Source organism: Octodon degus, unplaced genomic scaffold, assembly GCF_000260255.1.
Source record: "Octodon degus isolate 3935 unplaced genomic scaffold, OctDeg1.0 scaffold00104, whole genome shotgun sequence".
Lineage (NCBI taxonomy): Eukaryota > Metazoa > Chordata > Mammalia > Rodentia > Octodontidae > Octodon > Octodon degus.
Genome location: NW_004524680.1, coordinates 7,937,007 through 7,958,330, shown reverse-complemented (window position 1 = coordinate 7,958,330; position 21,324 = coordinate 7,937,007). Strand labels below are relative to the sequence as shown.

General features: G+C 46.0%; 1 protein-coding gene across 5 annotated transcripts in view; it reads right to left on the bottom strand.

Annotated features, from left to right (window-relative positions):
• Positions 1–21,324, bottom strand: part of Trappc9 (trafficking protein particle complex 9) — an 847,990-nt gene that overhangs the window by 107,892 nt on the left and 718,774 nt on the right. For all 5 annotated transcript variants that reach the window (XM_023723940.1, XM_023723939.1, XM_023723941.1 and 2 more), the window contains one exon: positions 15,227–15,317. In XM_023723940.1, coding sequence (XP_023579708.1) covers positions 15,227–15,317 — 91 coding nt within the window. The remainder of the gene's footprint in view (positions 1–15,226; positions 15,318–21,324) is intronic.

Sequence of the window (21,324 nt, the reverse complement as noted above, 5' to 3'; positions counted from 1 at the left end):
TGGAACTACTGGCCAGGCTGACTGCCTTCAAAGGCCACAAAGACAGTGAGGCAGGTGGGGCCAGAGCTCACGGAGGAGTGGGTGCTCATGGCCATCTCCCCAGCCACCCACCTTCTTCTCGCAGCTCCGCAGCTCACGGAGAACACAGCCAGGCATCACAGCCTCACCTGCACTCCTCCAGTGGAAGTCCACCTAACGCAATCCATATCTTGGCTAACTTCTCATGGAGTTGCATCCCTCCCAGGGCCTCACGGTCAGTCCCCAAATCAGTAAGTCCATGGGGAAGTGCCTATGGCTTGCTGAGGAGCATGGCTAAGGGAGTGTGAAGGTCTGGATTTGACTTCCCTGGGCTGCACTCCTCACCGGGCTGGATGTCCCAGAGTATCCCAAGTGGCACACGCTGGGCAAGGCACCCTGGCAGCACATGGGCATGTGGTGAGCTGCAGCACAGGGTGCATCTGGTACCACCACCAAGGATGGACGCCATGGCTATCCATATCAAGCAAGCTCTTAGATAAAGTTGGGGGCAGGAGATGCCTACCTGAACCTGCGTTCAGAGGGCCTTCTCCCTAGAGGCTGAACACAAAGGAAGTAAGAAGAGTGCAGAGGCAGGACTACCCATGGAACAAAGTAGGCACCATAGCGTGACACCCTTATGCCTAGGACTTGCATTACATGCCTTGGTTGGTGACAACTGCTGGAGGGGAGCATGGGATGCTTCCCATGGAAATGCTAACAGTGGAAGACTAACCATTTAGGAAAAGGAGGAAGGAGAATAAGGCGAGGCTGGCTGGGGCTGCCATGACACTGGATGTCCTCCTTTCATGGAGTAGGGTTTCCTCCTTGTGGTTCTCATAACACCCCTGTGAATCAGAGCCCCATGGGGCTCCATCTTAGTTCTATACATGGAGGGGCCTCCCTTCCTATCTCAGCCCCACCTCCAGCAGATGCCCAGTTCCCCCAAGGGGCCCAGCCTTGGGGAAGCAGGAGCATAGCACTCTCTCAGGGGCCCAGAAGCTGACAGTGCAGTAGACATAAAGCCTGACCTGTCATAGTACTGGTCCTGGGTTTCCCCACTTCCATCATATATGGGAGGAGCTCCCTGGCAGCATAGAGAGGAAGGGCAGTGTAGGGTTCACGCTCCCTGCAGCCCCTGCAGTGGTAGGCTACACTAGGCGATGGTACCCACTATTCAGGGTCCTATCTCCAGCCCATTCTGCAGTCCCCATGACATGTTTTATCAGAGGGATGGCCTTCATCATCCCAGAACCCATCATCTTGGCGCATGCTCAGTAATGCAGTGAATGCCAACACTGTCAACAAGACCCTCATGAGTGGCTAAAGAACAGTGATCCTGGGCCTCTCCAATAGCTGCAGAAACCTGCTATACAAACTCATCCCTCTCCTTGTGTGAGCTTCCCCACCCCAAGCTCTTAGAGCTCTGGGCTGGTGCAAGGAACCATTTACAAGTACAGCCTGAGGCTCTTTTCTGTGCTGTCCTTGTACCAGGCATCCAAGAAAAACAAAAGATTCTATTCACTGGTACAGTAAGTCCCCACTGACCCATGTCCAGACATCCCATCCAATTATGCTTATCTCTATCAGCAGCATATGTTTTCTGTCTCTCAGTCCTTCGCTACAAGGATTTTGAAAGGCTACAAATGCAGAACTATAAAATTTCCTACAAGTTGGAAGCATCAGAGGTTAAGACTGAAATCACTGTCATTTATTTTTCGCATGTCATATACCTGGAAATTCAAATTTCTTACTTAAGGAATGGAACATAGCTAGGACAATGTGACACAGGCTGATTCCTGTGGTTTGCACCAGACAGATTTTAATTCAAATACCAGCTCCCCGGATAAGTGACACAAACCCTCGCTTCCGTCTCAGAGAAGAGAGGAACAGACCTGGTCTGCGGCCAGCAGGGAGTGATGGGGACCATGTCTGTAGAACACACAACAGGGTACCTAAAAGCCGATGTAGCCTACAGAGATGCGAGCATTTCCCCCTTGCCAAGGCTGTCTTCCTGGGCCTGGAGAGGGAAGTGCAGCAAATGGGAAGGGCTGTGGCCCTTGACGGGCAAATCAGCTACATCCCAACCCCCATGCATGCCTCATCTTCCAGGGCAGAGGTGCACTGTCACTAGCACTGAGGTCCCCCTCTTCATGGAATAAGCTGATGGAAGGTTCCCTAATGGAAATAGCACAGGACACTAAGAGCCAACCTCAACAGGATTCCAGGAGACAGCATGAGTTCTGCAGGAACCAAGACTGAAAGCTCTGCCTAGAAGCTCACATGAAACCAAGAAGCCCACAGAGGCCTAGGCTTGATTTATATCTACACTAATTAGCACTAATTCAAACCAGCGTGCAAATGCTCCTAATTTCACTATGATTAGGTGGCCAGCAGAAGACAGTTAAGAAGGCCCAGCAAGAGAAGCTGTCATCACAGTTCAGCTTGTTCCCAAGCGTCTGACAAGAGAGGCCACGAAGACTTCTCTCCATAGATCAGTAGAGGCAGCTCTCCCCTGCACAAGGGTCCCAGTGTTTTGCTCCTTTTTCCCCAACAAGGGGCGCCTTCATGCACACACAAAGTGAGCACTTGTCAAAAGCTCACTGTTGACCACTTACTCAACAGCCTCTACTGTTTACCAGCTCCAAACTGTCAGTCTACAGAGCACAGGAGATGGACACAGATAACGGCAGGCGAGGAAGAGCCAATGAGGGTGGAAGCAAGTGGACAGTGGCTAAGGGACAGTGGAGCAGGCCACAGTCCACCCAAGCCCAGAACAAGCATGAGTGCATAGGTAGAACAAGCATGGGTATGGTGCGGAGGGCAGCTACAGTGTCCCTGCTCTTACTGTGGGGTGTGCCCCACATGGGATCCCAAAACCAAAGCCGGGGGACATGATGTCTACACAGAAGGGAAAACTGGCCTAGGTGCCAGAGCACAAGCTGGAGGTAGAGGCAAGGACCAGCCGTGCCCACAGGGACCCCTTCTGTGAGGAGTGGACATCCTGAGCACCGGAGAAGGGGCAGGGTAGAGCTCCGTTACACCAAGAGAAACAAATGAGGAATTATACAAAGGCCATGAAAGCTGAGGAAGTGAAGGATGAGTAAGAAAAGGAGGAAACTAGGATGAACTATGAAGTATTGGAATGAAATCAGAGATCTCACTGTGGATGTGAGGCTGTAAATACACACAGTTTGAGATGCTGCGTGTGCACTTGGATATATGTGAGCAGTTTATCTTCTGACTCTGTCCTCTGAGGTCTGTGAGCAGTAATACTGCACCAAGAATGACGACCTCAATGTCTGGATCTTTGTTCTAAATTCCGGTCTTCACTAGAGGTAACTGAGACTCCTATGAGAAATGGATGATGTCAGAGCTGGCATTTCCTACGAATCTGGAATATTTTATGCCAGAGAGCCTGGGTGTGTTCTGTGAGAGATGAGGGCAGTCAGGAGACACAGAAGCCAGCTCGCAAGGGCTCCGACTGGTTGAATCTGGGGAAAATGGAGTAACAAAATAAGTAATGATGGTAACCTATTTCAGCCCAAGGAATAAATAAGAAATGACGAGCCCACACAAATGCAAGCGGATGAACGAAGGAAAGTTTGATAAAGAACCGGAAATTTACAGTTTCAAAGCACCATTGTACAACAAAGTACTTAATCATTACCAAGAGAAAACTATAACTTTATATAGAAAAATTTGGCTAATACCACCTAACTTAAATGACCAATGGCCACCAGAGGTAATAGGATGAATATAAATAATGAATCACCTGATAGATACAAAGAAAAGGAAACATATCACTTCTGTGACAATCCTGCCCAAGTTACATAAGCTGAATCTAATCACGAGGAATGACCACACACACCCAAACTGGGGGGCATTCCACAAAACTCCTGGTTGGTACATCTCAATGTATCAAATGATAAAAGTCAAAGAAGATTGAGGAACTTTTCAAGCCCAAAGAATATCGAATATAAATAAAACTAAATGCAACAATGATCCGGAACATGATCTAGATTCTTAGGTATAAAGGACACTCCTGAGAAAACTGGCAAAATCTTCAATGAAATCTTGCTATTAAGTGGTCATTATGTTTCAATGATAGTTGCATGATCTTATTAGTTGTATTGTAATAAATATTTGGAGGTAATGGGGCAACTGATTAGCCACTTACCCTAAAATGGTTCAGGAAAAGTCATTCCCACTTCTGTACTGTGACTTTTCTGCAAGCTTGCATATGATAATGTTTTCTTTCTTTTTATTAAAAGAGGGTGATATAGTAAAATATCTGGTCAGAAGACAGCCAGGTGCTAAAATACAGCTGATTTCTCATTGCATGACTCTAGGATGAGCAATATACTGGGAAAACATGGATTCAGAGATCACAATCGTGTGCGCAGTCCTTGCTTTGCAGGCTGAGTGACCACTGTGAATACTGTTTTAGTTTCTACTTCTTAGAGCAATGGAGTGCAACTATCTGCCATGGACATGTGTCATAAAGACTATATTACTAATCTAGCAACAAATATTTATGAAGCATAGATTAAATGTTCCAGTGACAGTCCAAGATTCTGAGAATACTATGCAAAAGCCAGGTTCTGAGAGGACAACAAGAACCAAATCTGCAAACACAGCCTTGTCATTTAATGATGGAAAGAATACTAGGAAATTCAGCAAGCCTGGTGGGCATAGCCCAACAGCCACCTAGGCTATCCAGTACACAGCACCTCTTGCTTCTAGGCTGAAAACCTACATGGCATGCTAGTTTTACCCAGTACTGTAAGCAACTGTAACACAGTCATAAGGGTTTGCATATCTAGACATAGAAAAGTACAGTAAAGATACTAGGCAATAGGAAATTTTCAGCTCTGGGACAAACTTCTGAGACCACTATCATATAGACAGTATCGTGTTGATCAAAGCATTATGCTGTTGATGACTGCATAATGAAATTTCAAAGGACTAGAAGGATTGTGAAGAAAATGAGGGATTTAAGGCCCTAGAAATGGGAGTGGGGAAGTCAGACAAAAGAAGCAGGAGACTTGGCAAGGAAGAGGAAGAAACTTAAAACATAAAACAAAGCAAAGAAAACTAGATCACAAAAGTAAAGATTAGAAAGTATGGTAGCTACAGCATGGCAGAACTGAGCCCCCAACACATGCACCATAACGATGAAAGAAAAGAGTTTAAACTCACAGACAGACTGATGAAAAGACTTGGAAGCTGGGTCACACAGCAGATCTCAACTCTTAGCCCAAAAGAAACACATTTTAAAGAGTGGTTCTTGAAGGCCCGAAATGAAATGATAGGCAAAGGAATGCAGGCAAACAAAATGGAAGTGGATGTGACTGTTACAATGCCCAAGTGGGAATGAGGGCAAAGCACATGTAGGAAGCAAAGACCACATTAAATGACAAAAGTTACAACAAAATCATGATCTTATGAGTATCTGTGCATCAAAAGTCACCAACACTCATTCTGTAGATGCTACAGGACCATGGAGGCAAACCTACTGCATGCATGCTACAGTCGGCTGTTTGTATCATTGACAGCTCTAAGAGACTCAGCCTCATTGCTACAAGATGGAGAGAGAGAGAGAGAGAGAGAGAGAGAGAGAGAGAGAGAGAGAGAGAGAGAGAGAGAGAGAGAGAGAGAGACTGACTGACCAACTGACCGACAGACAGATCACAAATGTCCAGGAATACATGCATGGTGGAATGGAACCCACTAGCAGTAGTTCCATTTTATCTCTTAAGTCTATGGTACACCAGTAAGCAAGGATACTAAAACCCTAGCAAATCCAGGCATAGAGACACATTCCTACACTTCTAGCATGCCAGGAGGCTGAGGAAGGAAAGGGAAAGGTCAAGCCTAACCCGAGACACCAAGCAAATTAGTGAGATGTTATCTCAAAATTTGAAAAAGACTTAACAAATATAATTAATAAGGCAGAGCTAATTGATCATTTTCAATGTGAAACAAGGAATAAAACTGCTTTTTCGACACTGATGAAGTAGTCATAAAAAACTCAGTATAAAGGAGCCTCAGAAAATTCTGAGGAGATTGTACTAAACTGATTATTATACCACTGCACTAGAAAGTAATTTATGTTTTTTAAAAAAATTTATTAGGGTATTTGGCACAGCATCTTGCTACACAGTTCAGACTCACAGTGACCCTCTGGTCTCAGCCTCCTCAGTTGGGCTTATAGCTGTGCACCACCACACCCGCGCTCACGGCCAGCATGGCACACCAGGGGTTCTGGGGCTGGCGCAGTATGCAGTACCGAGCACTGAACCCAGGTCCTTGCACTTGCTATGCAGGCACTTCGACTGCTGAGCTATCTTCCCAGCCTAGAAAGTAATTTAAAACAAAGGAAAACAGTTCTGTTTTTTAAACACTATCTTCTAAACTCCTGCGATAGACATCAAACATGAACTAAAACTGCAGAACACCTAACAAATATTAGATATGACAAATTCTTAACATGCAGTATAGTTAAAGCAGTAAGAAAACTTTCAATTTTAGATATTATATTAATAAGAAACTTTAAATAAACAGATTAAATTCCAAAACTATAAATGATAAAAAGAAAAAGAAAAATACAGGAAGGCCAAGCAAAACAGAAATGAGAAACAAATAAAAGCAATTACTGAAGCAGAAAAGGGCGAGGGGGAAGAATTAATGAAAGAAGGAGATCATCCGTCTGTCAGCTTAACAAAGAAAAAGGAGAAGCAAAGTTACTGTTTAAGAAAAGACAAGAATGAGAAAAAGAATCATAGGTAAACAGTCAGCTAAATTTCTATAGATACTTGTTTTTCAAATGATTTAGACAAGCTGTTTCTGAAATTACATAAAATGTGTATGGGAGATGTACAACAGGCAGTGAGTTTAAGTTTAAGTTTTGCAAGCTGGAAACTTCTAGCTCTCTTGCACAACACTGTGAATATAGTTAACATTACTGACCTTCACCTTCAATATGGTCATGGTAGTAAATTATTTTATGTAGGGTTTTTCACCTAATTAAATAAGAAAGCAAGCAGTAACCAGTAACCCCTCTCTGCCCCCCAAAAAACCTGTACATAAAGTTGTAATAAGTTCAGCGTGGTGCTGCCTCACCAAGAGACATACTGGAAAAAGTTCAAATGTTTTTCAAATAGGAGAGAAATGGCATCGCTTATGAGTAGAGGAAGACAGATTATGAGTAGAGGAAGATAGATTACTGATTAAACAACATAGGACAGCTAGAAAATTTTCTAAAAGAAAGATGGACCATGCCTCATAGCTTAACACGTTCCAGATAAATAAATAAAATATTTAAATATAAGATAGATAGTGAGGTTAAGTTCAACTGCCTATGGTATAGGGTAATAATATCATTAAGCTTCTCTTCTGGAGGGTTCACAACTTAAGTTTGCAGACCAAAAATGAGAGAAAAAGAAGGGCTACAAGGGAAGCCAACATTTTGGCCCTAGCCTTTCAAGGTCAGTGAGGACTCAGGAACATAAGAGAACCTGTACTGTAGCATCCTATAACTCAGTGCTGTCCCAAATTTTCTGATCAAGGAGATTATAGGGCCACAGAGGAAAGTGATTGATAAGGTATAATGCACCTAAGGAGAGTCACAAGGAGAGAAAACATTCTCTCAGGCTTACACAGACAAAAATTTGGTCAAGCAATGGCTGTGACTCATTCACATGGCTGACACTGACAAAGGATCTGCAAACTGCGGTAGAGGGCTTCAGGGTAAATCCTGAGGGGATCTGACTGACCTTGTCAGATATAAAATTTACACTTCTTGTTATATAGGTCTTGCTTTATCATGGTCTTAACCATCCAGCAGAAAAGCATAAAAACAAAGTATAAAAAGTAAAGCCATATTAATATGCTGAGCTGTAAAGGGCTCAGGTCAACAACTTCTGACATTGCCAGTCCTACAGATAACCCACTACTATTATGGACTACTGGACTATATTGGATTATTTTGCTGAATTCAAGCACCTACAATGTTTAAATGGCAATGGAATACCCATCTCTGACAAAACTAAACAAAAAAGGGGATATAAATGAAGGACCATTTTGTAGTGAAATACACACACAAAAAAAAATAGTTAAGATACATATATAGCTACTTTCTCTTAATTTAATGAGAAGAAAGATTTGTACTAATAGTGTTTGGACAGGATAGCGTGTCTGCATTTGTACTATGAATAACTACTACGAAGATAACAATAGGCAATGTATTAATTATTGAAACTGCGCTACTAACCTGTTTTGAAACTGTCTCATAGCTGTTTCTCAAAAAGAAAGAAAGAAAGAAAGAAAGAAAGAAAGAAAGAAAGAAAGAAAGAAAGAAAGAAAGAATCCCCTAATGTACTAGGAGCAAACATGTGAGAATTTTTTTAAAAAAGAATCCAAATGAGGGATGTCTTTCTAAGTATGAAAAACAGTCTACTCAATTTGAAATCAATGTCCTACACCGTGGCTCTCTTCAGTGAAAGATGACATATTTACAGGGATACTCACTATACAACACTTATAACAGCAAAAGATAAACAGCCTGGGAGTTCATCACACAGTTACAAAGTAAATGACAACACACCTCATATAGCATCTGGAGTGAATGAGGTGGCTCCAGGGCACGGAGATGGAGTGACATCCACATCTGTCCTTAAATGAAAACAATGCAGGTGGCAGAACCCTTGCATATTCCCCCCAAGGACAAGAAGTGCCTAGGCCACATCTGTGGACAGAAGTAGAACTGTGGGATGGTGGTCCAGAGGCCAGGAAGGAGGTATTTTCACTGTCTGTCCTCTTGTACCTCCTGAATTTTGAAGAATGTCTGTGTATGTTTTATTTTTGCAAAATAAATAAAGCAAACAAACAGTACATGGCTCACAAAGGATGCTTTGTGGGATCAAGGCATGGGGGCTACCCAGAGTATTGTGGTTCTTTTCCTGAGGGGCAGGCAGTGCAAAGAGTCAGCCTCCATTCAGAGGCACCCCTGGAATAGGCCCTCTTTCTACCACTTACTTGGTGGCGATCACCAAAGAATCTTACCGCTTTTGGAGTTGCCTGCTCCGAAGAAGGGAGGTTTCAGCTACTTCGCAGGACTGTGAGGACTGGTGAATTACATTAAACACCAAGTCCCTTTTATTGGGGATGTTCAGTGGACATAATTATGCTGACTGGTGGAAACAGTCTGGCTGTGAAGAAGGTTCCTGGTTTTGTGGCTGTTAAAACCAGTTCTGATAAAGCCTGGTACCATGGACCACTCTGGGCTACATATGTTTAACAGACAGGCCTTTGACTATCAGGATTGGTAAGTGGACACCAGGCATTTTATGCAAACTTCTTTCCTTAGCTTTTTCTGCATACCTGCAAGTGTCACTCAGACTAGTCCTCTCCTCAGCACCTGCAGGCCAGCATGCTGGACAAGGGCTCAGACTGCCTCTCTACCATCCTGCTGTGTGGCCGGTCCTGGCCCAATAAGCCAGGGGGACTGGGAATACACCCATTCCCACCTGCCACACAGAAGCACTGCTGCCATGTGAAATATTCTCTATCTGAAGGAAAAGAATGAAGGCTGGGCCACATGTTCCATCCTTCGATAGGGATGGGCTTATTTGGAGGCTCCTCCTCCAAAGAGGAAAGGCCTCTTACAGAAAGTGGAAGGCCCCTGAAGGAGGAAGAGGAGCAAATGGGAAAGCTGAGGTTCCTGGGTAAGTTGCCCATGTCCAGCACAGAACAGCATGCAAAGGGTACTCAGTAGCCCATTTGCTGGAAGGGTAGGTGTGTGGGTAGGTGAATGGATGGATGGTAGGCAGGCAGATAAGCGGATAGGTAGACAGATAAATAGGTGGAAGGGGGTGGACATAGGGGCACAAAAGTAAGAGAAGTCTAGGAAAATGCTTCCAGACTACTGATTTACTAGGAGCCTGTGTCAGTCCTTAAGTCTCCCTTAGCCTCACCTCCCGCATGCACAAAAGAGGACAGCGATCCCCTGCTCATCTGTCTTCTTCATAGATGCTCAGAGCATCAAGTGAATAGGGAAAGCATCCTACCCACCCAGACAGTCACTGCTCCAGTCTCAGAAGAGTCCGGACAAGGGGCCAGGCAAAGACCCCAAGAATGGCCAGGGATATAGTGGGGAGGCAAATGGTAGCAACAACGGCTTCTACAGGGGGATGTCTGAGCCTGAAAGGCTGGGGACAGTTATTCCAGTAGAAGAAGCTAAAATCCTCCCCAGCAATCAAGGAGCTTTAACTTTTATGTGGCTTTATGTTAGGGCCCTGTTCTGGGCACAGGGCTGGACACTGGGAGGTCAGGCTCCAGCTCCAGCCCCACCCACCAGAACGTATGTCCAAGCTGCCAAGCCAGCGCACACCAGGGAGCCCAGTCCTCATCAGACTGCAGGTGTCTCCTGGGCAGGAATCAAGTTTAACTTTTCCTGGGTTCTCATGACCAGGACAGTCTCTGGTACACAGCAGGCAATCCACAGATAAGAACTGATGAGTAGATAAATCTATCAATCCAAGAAAGAACATAATCCATATAACCTGAAACAAAACTCTCACAAACTATTCCATCATTTGTCTACAGGGAATAGTAATAGTAACCTTATGAATTCTTACAGGCCAGATAAAATACATGCAAAAATCTCAGGCCCAGAGCAGTGCTTGTTAAGTGTGAGGGAGACACATACTCTGTGAACAAGACCATGGAGTGTGCCCCACTCAGGATACTAGGTGACTGTTGTTTCTTGCGCTGGCTCTATCCTCATTCCTACAAGTGCTGTCACCAAGTCACAGTTCAGAACTTCAGTGCACAGGTGTGTTCATGTGGTGAATGTTTGGAAAACGTGTACTGAAAATATCCATGCTATAATGTAGAGAAGATGTATTTGTATTCAGCAGATGTCTATGAAAGACAGCACAGACCAATAATTGATGTGTCTAAGAAGACAAAGAGCTATAAAGAGAAAAGTGTTATGAGCTGAAGAAGGAGGTAGCAGGTAGTATAGCAGTGGGACATTCCAATCAGTGTGGCAGCCCCTTTAGTCACTGTGACTGGGTATCTATGGAAATGCCCGGAAGAAGGTCCTCAACATAGGCAGCCAGGGAATTTCCTAGTTCTGCCAGAGGTGCACATAGCCCAGCCATGCCTGTGCTCTTCCCACCTGATGGACTGAGACACAAGGCATCTCCAAAGCTCCAGCCTAGCACCCAGTTTAGGTCCTGTTGTGCACCTAGCCCAGGCCTCAGCCCAGCCTCAGTCCTGTCTTGCTCTTGGATCATTTGCAGAGGTAGATCCAGGTTCTGAAGTTTCTTCCTATTACAGAGAAAGGAATAATGTGATTCTAGGCATGTCTGTTGTCTAGGGCATGGTTGAGTGCACACCCTGAAGCCTTCCCTGTGGAGATGATGGGCACCTCATTTACTAAGGATTTGGGATCCTTAGCATTTACAAATGAGAAAACTGAGGTGCAGAGAGCCAGACCGCCAGCCTAAGCCATGATTCATCACGAGGACAGAGCAAAGCCTGAAGAAAACCCAAGTCAATTGGCTCAATTCTCAATAGTGACACATCGCCTGTGTGTGACCTGCAAAGGCCACTGCAAGAGGCTCAGAGCCACTACCACAAGCTCTATGTACAAACCACTTGTACAACTCATACAATGGTAAACATTCTCCAACAATCTAAATGTGCAACAATAGAACAGTATTCTATTTCACACTGATCTGATGAAATGTATAATACGTACAAAACTTATGTTTTCTCAAGCATAGAAAGGATCAAACAGCACAAAAGGTCATTTCTATGAAATTAAAAATTGGGGAATCATAAAATAACTGGGAAATAAACAAAATGAAATACAGGTTCTTTCTTGTCTAAATTTCCCAATTTTCTCTCACTTTCCACTATGAAATGACCCATCCAGGTGGAAGGTCAATTCTGGTGCCAGGGGATCATGCGAACCTGGATCTACTCTCTCCCAGTTGTGCAGGGCAGGTGAGACTGCTCCAGACCTGGTGAGCTGCATGGAGCCAGGCACAAGCCCCCAGGGTTGTCGGGGGCTCAGCAATGAAATGGCAAAGTCCTCCTTACTCCGGTGCTCAGCAGGTACAACATGAACTTGCAACATTCTTACTTTAAAATAATCCTGTTTTCTTTTTTAATTAACCATGTGAGCCTGCTCCAAGTTGAAAAGAAAAGAATCAGGCTACTCAGGCCAAACACTCTGAAAGAGCAGACAAGCTGTCCTATGGACAAGGGTCTATTTTGGAGCCAAAGCCTGGTAGTCTAACCTAAACACCCTCAGGCTGTGTGAGTTCTTGGGAGCCACAATCTTAGCTCATCCTCGGAGGGACCCAGAAGACTCCTAGAGAAGCCCAAATGTTGGAGTGAGGGTGTAGAGACTGCAAGGCCTTGGTTAGAGGTCCAAGCACGACATGGGATTCCCCATGCAGATGATAGGTTAAGTTGCTGGATACTGTGAGGCCAGAAATGAAGACTCCTACCTCACGGCACAGGTGGGAAGGAAGACAACAGATAATTCACCTTTCGTCATCTGTGCCTCCACACAGCCTAGCTGGCCACAGACTAAGCCCTGCACCTGAGCTTTCCCTGAGGACAAAGCTGGTAACTCAGCCAGATCACCTCTTCCCCAAAGATACACTGAGGACCATCCCTGCATGACATCAGAGACATGATGGCCATCCAGGCAGAAGGCAGAGGGAGAAACGCTGCTGGCCATGGCAAGGCCCCTGCACCTCTGGGGCTCTCAATCCACCAGCATCCTGATCCTTTCACTTCAGAGAGGGCCCTCCCTCCCAAAACCCTTGGGCCTTGGCTTTCCTATCAGTACAGGGCCAATCACGTTTCTGCCATGCTGCAGCATGACTCTGAGGCAGCGCAGGTCTCCCTCATAGACTAAGAGGGTATGAACAGAGGGAATCAGACAGATCACAACATTTTTCAGGGAGTACCAGCTACCCTATGCCACAAAGGTCGAGTTTCCTGCCCCAGAATCCCTGCGAGACTGCTATGTCAACCATGTCACAGAGAGCACCCAAGAGCAGGGCAGAACAACTGCTCGGACACTTGGCCTCAGTCAAGGGGCAAAGTCAAAACCAGGAGCCAAGTCTGCAAAGGCTCAAAGTCAGCCATCCTCTGCGGACTTGGGAATTCTTTCTCTGCACCCAAGGCCCTGCACTCAGTCACTACAGGATGTTCATCTCTGTCTCTAAACACAGAGATATAAATATATAACCTGCAAAGACTCTCATAAAGAAAGTTCTGCTAAGAAGTGGAAATCCCCATATGACTAACTCTGGGAAAAGACAGCACCAGCTCAGCCAGAGTCCTTGTGGGTGACTCCTAGGATATGAAGGCAGCCCATATTTCCATAGTTTCCAAGATAACAGAGATATGATGGGACTCAAAAGGCAAAAGACACAGGGAGAGATGTGGAAACTGCTGGCCATGACAAGACCCAGACGCCCCTTGGGTTCTCAGTCCATCAGCACGGTGGGGAGGTCTGAAGGTATGATGACTTCTGAGAGCCAACTCAGCTATATAATCCAGAAGACCACAAGGTCATGGGCCCAGGCAGGACCTCCCTCTCCAACCCCCTACCATAGGTGACACTGCTACACTGGGCATGCTGCACTTACAACAGAGTCACCTCTGAAATCCAAGGCCTACAAGGTCTATATCACACTCAGTAGCCACATAGTCATTTAACAAAGAAACACCACAAAGTCCTTTAAAAAAAATCCCTATCTTTTGACCTAGTAACTCTATAACTAGAAGACCATTTCAGTCAAAAAATCCAACAAAAATTCTGTATAAAGACATGCACTGGAAATAGCCCAACGTGGTGTAAATACATTACAGCACTCTAAGCCAGGAGACAGAATGCACTGCTGTGAAGACTGTGTCGGGCCATGACAGGCCTAGGCAGGAGGCCTGGCAGGGAAAGCTGCTCACTGCTGGGCCTCCCAAAGAATCACAGTGCTGCTTCCTTGGGTCTGTCCCAGCCCTTAAGAGGAGAAGATCCACGTATCTGACCCTCCTCAGTGGTCAGAGCCTGGAGGAAGCAGCTCATTGCATGCAGATAACCAAGGAGAGGATATGTTAATCTAGTCTCTGGAGAAGGCTCCACATGGTGAAGCCCCCAGCAGAAAGGCCAAGCCCTCCCTTCACTTGGGGGGTCACCAGCGAGGAAGACAATTACAGGGAAAGAGCTCCTTAGGGAAAAATGTGCACCCACTCATGCTATAGGACAACTCCATCCTCTGCTGAAAAGCCTTCTATGCAGGGCTGGGAGCCAGCAGAGAGGAGGCACCCCTGCAGGCGCTGACCTAGGCTACAGTGGGTTGGCATGCAAAGAGAAGGGGGTGCTCTTCTCTCTAAGGCTCCAGCCAATGTCCAGATGTCTCTAGCGGCAGGGGGGCTGCCTCAGAGTATTAACTAGCTGACTCTGGGTCAAAGTGTAGGTACAGTGATTTCAGAGATCAAAAGACACATATATACCAACTGATTGTCAGCAGTAGATCCAAAACAGGCAGTTTAATGAAATCACTTCCACAGAAAAGCAGTGGTTCTCATCTCAGCAGAAATATTAAGTTCGTCCTGAACACGATACCTTTGAGTACTAAGAAGACACAGGCCAAGGGAAAAACCTCCTGGGGACGACAAAGCCAACATGTCCACACAGCCACTTGGAGCATTAGTTGGGAGCGACCTCCTGTGGGCTGAATACCAGACTGAGTAAAGGTGTTCATGAAACGCGCTTTTCCACGTGCCAGCATGGGAAGTGGGCATGGCCTAATCCAGGTGAGTGGCATCACAGCAGAGCAGGCACCACCCACTTGCAATCTTCCACCTGCTGCATCGTTTCAGAAATGTTTGCACAACACCCCTACCCACACGACAGTCACTTGGGAACATGGCACGTATCTTGTGGTGAGTTTGAGGTGCACTGCACATGTGTCTGAAGGCACTGGGCCCCGTGAAGACAGGGATGGCAGGACTTACCCGGATGCTGAGCTGCCATGTCCAGTGGCACTGGAGCAGCAGGGTCGGTGCCCTTGTCTCCCATGCCTTTCTGCGATCACCTTCAGCATGCTCCCACCTCAGAGGCACCGCACACACCCAAGAGCTTGCACACCTGAGGGAAGGTGCCTGGACCAGTACTTACCCCACTGCAGAGGTGCCAGCTGCAGCTGCTCCAGGACAAGCTGGTTCAGGAGCCCCTCCACACTCGCCTCACCACTGCGCTTTAGAGAGGGCTGAGCCTCAGTCAAGGAAAATCTGGTCCTTCTGAGTCTCCAGGATGGGAGAAATGCTTCCGGATTCTGCACTTAGCCCCCCACACAAGACCCTCTCACAGCAGTCATGTCTCCTCCACTCAAGAGGTCTAGCCAACTGCCGAGCCATCCCCATGAAGCTGCAGGAATCAAGGCACGATGCACATCAAGCCCTCGCTTCCCTCACGTCTAGTTAAAGGAAGTGATTGTTATGTGAGAAAGGGAAATCCACTGGGATAATTGTAACCCAACAACTATTATTGCTGGGGGAAATAAAGAAAATGGGAGGTCATTATTCCTGAGTAAAACACACCAACTGTGGCTGACTATTCAACACGGCCCAAGCGGTTCTTAATGTGTGCTGCTGGCCTCACGCTGGTTCCATGCTTGTTGTGCTATCCATCTCAATGTAATTACATCTATTACTACGAATGGGCCTGCTTAAGCAAGTTCACGATTGAGCAAGTTCAAGTCTTGCAGTAGGTAGCAGTGAACGGAGAAATGGGGCTTCTAAACACAGACAGGAGAAGTCTCTCAGGTTCAAATCTTAAATAGCCCTCTGTTCTCAGTTCCTCTTCTTATGTACACTAAAGCCACTGAACAGAAGTTGCAGTCAAATAGAAAAAAATCAGTTTCTGACATTACCTCATGATTGGAAAGTGGAGGAAAAATCCACTTCCTTCCTCCTCTGGCAAGTTAATTCAATCTAGCAAACACATTCAGGGCACCCAGGGCAAGACAGGCCGGGCACGGGGGCCCTTGAGGGCAGGATGCTGTGAACCTTGAATCCAGAGGCTCAAGTTCTGGATTCAACATGGCAGGTAGGGTTGGGGTGGTGGCAGTGAGGGAGAGTTACAGTGAGAACAGATACAACCCAAGTACGTTACATGTATGTACAAAAATTCCACAATGAAATCCATTCTTCTGAGTAATTTATATGCACAAAAAAAGCCCCCAACAACCCTGAAAATCACACTTTCCAGGCCTGGGCACAGTGCTATGAGGCTGAAGCACTCGTAGGTAGAGGCACAAAGGAATGAAGCAGAGGCAGGAGCCAGAACAAGAGGGGCAGGGCCAGGAGACAGAGTGCTCGCTCCTGGGTCTTGGGCCGGTGGTCGGGGATGTCGCTCTGGAGGCAGAGAACAGGTAAGCACGTCTTTCCCAGCAATGTCCAACTTGGCTTCTCCAGAAAGCTACAGAGATAAGAGGGCTGCCTCAGTGAGTCTGGCTGACCCATAACGGCCTCTCCCATGTGTGAGCTGAGATGGTGACATGCTGGCATCTGGGATGCTCAGGCCCTCTACCTACCACTAAGTTTGACTTTGGTTACTCTGGGTTTTTTTTCCATTCTTCCAAATTACCATGTGTTTTCTCTGGATCTTCCACATGCTGTGCTTTTTGCCTGGAAACACTTTTCCCTATTTTCTCCTTCCTAATTTCCCTGCCTTCAGGAAGCCTTCCCTGGGCCATTTCCATTCCCTGGCAACCCACATCAGATGTACTGTTTCACCACTGTCCCTGAGATGGTGCAGGCAGAGGCCTTATGCTGAGGCTCGGAAGAGGATGGGCTCTAGCAGTAGCTCAATCAATACTATCTGATGGAAAATGAATGGCAGTGAGCAAGTAGCTGGGTACACAGTTCCCGGGCCATACCACACTCAGCACCGGGTCTCAGTACCCTGGGCCTCAGCATCATTGCCCACTGCATGCGCATCAGATAAGTTCCAACCTCAGAGGCATCGTGTGGAGCATGAGATACACCAGGAGAAACCCTTTCAACCAGTGCTGCTCCTTTCTCCTGTTCTCTGGGGAGAACTTTGTCTTCTTGTCTCAGTGGCTCAGCAATGGTCCTGTTACACCCCCAAAGCCCTGAGGGACCTCAGTCCTTCACTCACAATTTATCAAAGGGTTTCTTCCAAAATCAGTTCCTCTCTTCTCCTAAGAGGAACCTTTCGCCTTACCCAGGCAAGACATGCCCACAGTGGCCAGAAGGAGCGCTCCTTGAGCTCCACAGCCACCTATGACAAAGCCAATTCTTCATTAAAAAAGAAAAAAAATCCAAAGCCCTCTTCTTTAGCTTAGGACTCAGTTCTCAGCAGGCAGACACTGAGGCACGCAAGCTGTGACTCACACTAGTCAGTGGCACCACGTGCCTATGTATGTGGTGAGCCGAATGAGCCCAGCTGCACTGGTCTGGCTTAGATGGCAAGCTATTGTCTCCTGCTCCCCAGGACCAGCAGGCCCAGAATTCGTGCTCAAGGTAGTTACTAATTCCCAGAGAAGGAAGTGCTCTGGGGGGTCTTCTAGTCTCAAATTAAGTCACTCAAGCTGGAACCCCAAGCACCAGGGCACTGATGAAGAACATTTCTGAAAGTTGGCAGAGGTCATGGCAAGGGCTGTGCCTGTTCCCTTCCACCAGCTGGCTAGTGGTGATAGTTTGTCCACCACACATAAAGGAGCAGCATCCACTCTAAGTTCCTTTTAGCACCAGTGTCCAAGCTGCTCCCACAACGCAGCACCTCCTCAGAGAAAACAACTCCCTCCAGAATGCAGGGCTGCAATCTGGCAAGAACTCAGGCTGAAAAGCATCCTTGTAGGCAAAGCTGTGGAAACGCAGGTATGTTCACATGCTGCTGTCCTATTTCACAGCTGGAAGTGAGAGAAAGATCTCGAGGAAGTGAAATTTTCTAAGATACATAGTGAAGAAGCAAGATGCAAACCAGCATATGCTGTTGCTGTAAAAAACATTAGGGTAAAACATAAGACTGCACTGACATAATTTCAGAAAGCAATTCTAAAAGATTATACAAGAAATGAATAGAAGTGGGCACTGGAAGGCAAGGCAGAGGGAGGGAAGATGGGCACATCTATTTCTTTAAAAAGTCTGAATTATGTGCACCTATTTAAAATAATAGCTAAGTTATTTTAGGACAAGTAAATATCAAAGGTCCCTTGACAACATTCAGAAGAAACACTATGTGGCTGCAGCTGAGCTGGAGGGAGGTGGGCCCATGCCAGGCCAAAGGGAGAGGACCCGAGGGTACAAATCACCCTTATATTTGGGTTTAAAATGCAAATTTAAATGTGTCTTTTCTTCTGTATTTTTCTTTTAGTCGGCAGGGTATATTTTTGCTTGTATGAAATTAAGAACTGAGCATGTGGCATGGGATTCTTTTGTTAAAACTCATGCCAGGCTCTCAAGGCAGATGGCGGTGGTGCCAGGGCACAAAGCAGAGCCCATTGGCCAGCTGGGATAAAGAGCTCAGAGATGATAAGCTGAGGATCAAGGTTCTGTGTGGGTAATTACAAAGGTGCCAAATGAGGCAGGGCTTTAAAAAATATCCCAAAAACATACTTTTATATTAATTTGCTTTCAGAGGTGAGCTATAAAATGATACCGCTGAGCTAATAAAGCTAATTGTGTGCTGCATGGCCTCCTCCCTTGCAGTCTATAAGCCACAAAACAGTCTCACATCTGGCTGACCAATCAGATGCCACCACAACCCTTGATAAAATGCAGCAGTGACAATGGTGCACCTCCTAGTTAAGTACACAGACCCTGGAGCTTGGAGGAAGGGAAGAATAAATCATTACTACAACCACAGTAATTCCAGCACTGTTGCTACTATAAAGACTACTTTCTGTAGTAAATATCTAACCTGTTTCTTCTCCATTGGACACTACTTTCAAATTTAGACTTCAAAATATGCTTGGTATGAAATAGGTACTGTTACTTCCAATCATTTTCTTAAAAACCTTAGGAGGGAATCAGAAAGCTGCCAGTGCCAGGAAAGGAATCATGGGTGTGACCATGACCCTTGCTCTGGACCCCACTCAGATAAATTCATTGATTTACCCTATGAATTTCTCACCATAAGGCTGGAGCCCAGGAATCATGGCCCACCTTGATAGTAAGGACCCTCTGCTCACAGGGCCGGGTTATGCCAAGGACACAGGGCTGGGAAAAGCCTGAACAGCATCACACAGAGGGAAGCCCTGCTAAGAACTCTCCATGGTACTGAACCGATGCCTCCCTGCAAGGTCCTCTCCAGTCCACAGGAATGCAGTGATCTCATTTCCACATTACCCACAGGTTCTTGTCTCTGAGGTTCTATCCATGCAAATTCAATGACACAGGCAACAGGAGGACTGAAATCAGTGCTGGTTCTGGCCCAATGGCTTTGAAAAAAGCCTCCTAATCACATCTACTGTCTAAAGACTGATGATCCCTGGTGCTTGACTGAAGAAATCTTAAGTCCTGGCTCAATTTAAGCTCAGTTCATTTTCTAGGACATAGAGGCAGTTTCCAGCACCCTCTCTTGGAAGCACAAATTGTAGTCATGGGAGGAACCAGCAAAAGTCAAGCGAATCAATGATATTTTCCAGGAATGGTATAGAAAGAATCATACAGGTGGCCCTTAGTTGCCAACTACGTGGGGCCACTATTTAGCTGAACATCACTACCCATACAAGTCAGAGCACTTGAACACTTACTTTCTCTACTCAGCACTGAGGGAAGTGACACTTCCTTAGAGGAGTGAGGTGTGAGCATGTGCCATCCTTAACGGTCCTTAACATGCATCATGCCCCTGCCCCCTTGAGGACATAGCTCTGCAGTAGCAAAGGGACAAAGGAAGGCTTACAGAAATTGTTTGGCCCAATAAATAGGTAATGGATGTGACATACATCCTGCTCTTTCTGATATGAAAGCTCTTCCAGACCAGCCCTTTCCGATATATCAGTTCCTTCCTTAACATTAACCTTATATAAGTCCCTTAACCTTAACATTGGCTAGAAGAAAAAGGGATACACACTTAAGACAGGAACACAACAAAAAGTGCATATACACTTTAGTATCTTATATAACTTCCATGTTTGGAGACACTCTGTTCTATATTCTTTCTCCCTACACTGTGTGGCTTGGAGGGTGCTACTGACCTGGCTTTCTCCCAATATTTTAAAGCAAGAGTGAGTTTCAGGAGTCTGGAAACCTAAAACCCAGTGAGAATCCTGTCCCCAGCAGCACACCTCGAACACAACCCCATACCTTTCAAACGGCCATCCAAGGAGTTGAGGTTCAGGAGGCTGGGAAATCCGGCAGACCGGCCATACTGCCCTGTACATTTAGAGAATGAGCCTGTGTGCAAAGGCAGGCAGCACAATCCCGTCAGAAGCACATATGGCCCAGACACATCATGCCAAAGTAGGAGCAGGAGAGAGGACAGCTGTATTTCCTTCAGACCAGAACTGTGTCCTGCAACATAAGCTATGTTGCTTATCACACTACTCCACTGCCTAAAATCCTTCAGTTACTACCCATTACTCTTAGGACAAAAACCTCAACTCCATAGTATCTAGCACAGTATGTAAGCTTCCTCATGATTTATTTTTACTTTCTTGTGTATGTGTGTATCAGTCAAAGACCATGTCAAGATTGCTGCCTCCGGAATCTAGCTCCTCCTTTCCCAATTTCTTCAGCACTCTTGCTTCACCTTTCTGGGGAATATCCATCCATTTCTGGACCTCAAAATCTACTTTATTGGAGGTGTCCTCTTGGATCAACCCCACTCCAGAAGCCAGCTCTTCCTTGCTCACTGGCTGTCACCACCACGCTCTGCAGGGCACCCACTGGCTACACAGCATTGAATTTGTTTGTGCCCCCAACTCTGTATGCCTGACTCATACTAAACCACTAGAGAACACCTGGCATATACTAGGGCTGAAAAGGCCAAATGAGACTGTGCTACTTTTGAGAAGCCCTGTCCATTCATTATGATTCCTCATTACTTACTATATTTAATGAATTGATCAATATTTGTGCAGAGACTTTACAGACATTTTCACGTATGCCATCTCAGTTAATCCAGGGAACCATGCATATTTGCTTCCAAATCTGAAAAACACAGCCAGGTGCAAAGAAAATGCTGAAGCTGAATAAAATACCTTTCCTCTTCTGTCATCTGCTAGGCTGTTCACGGTGAAATATTCA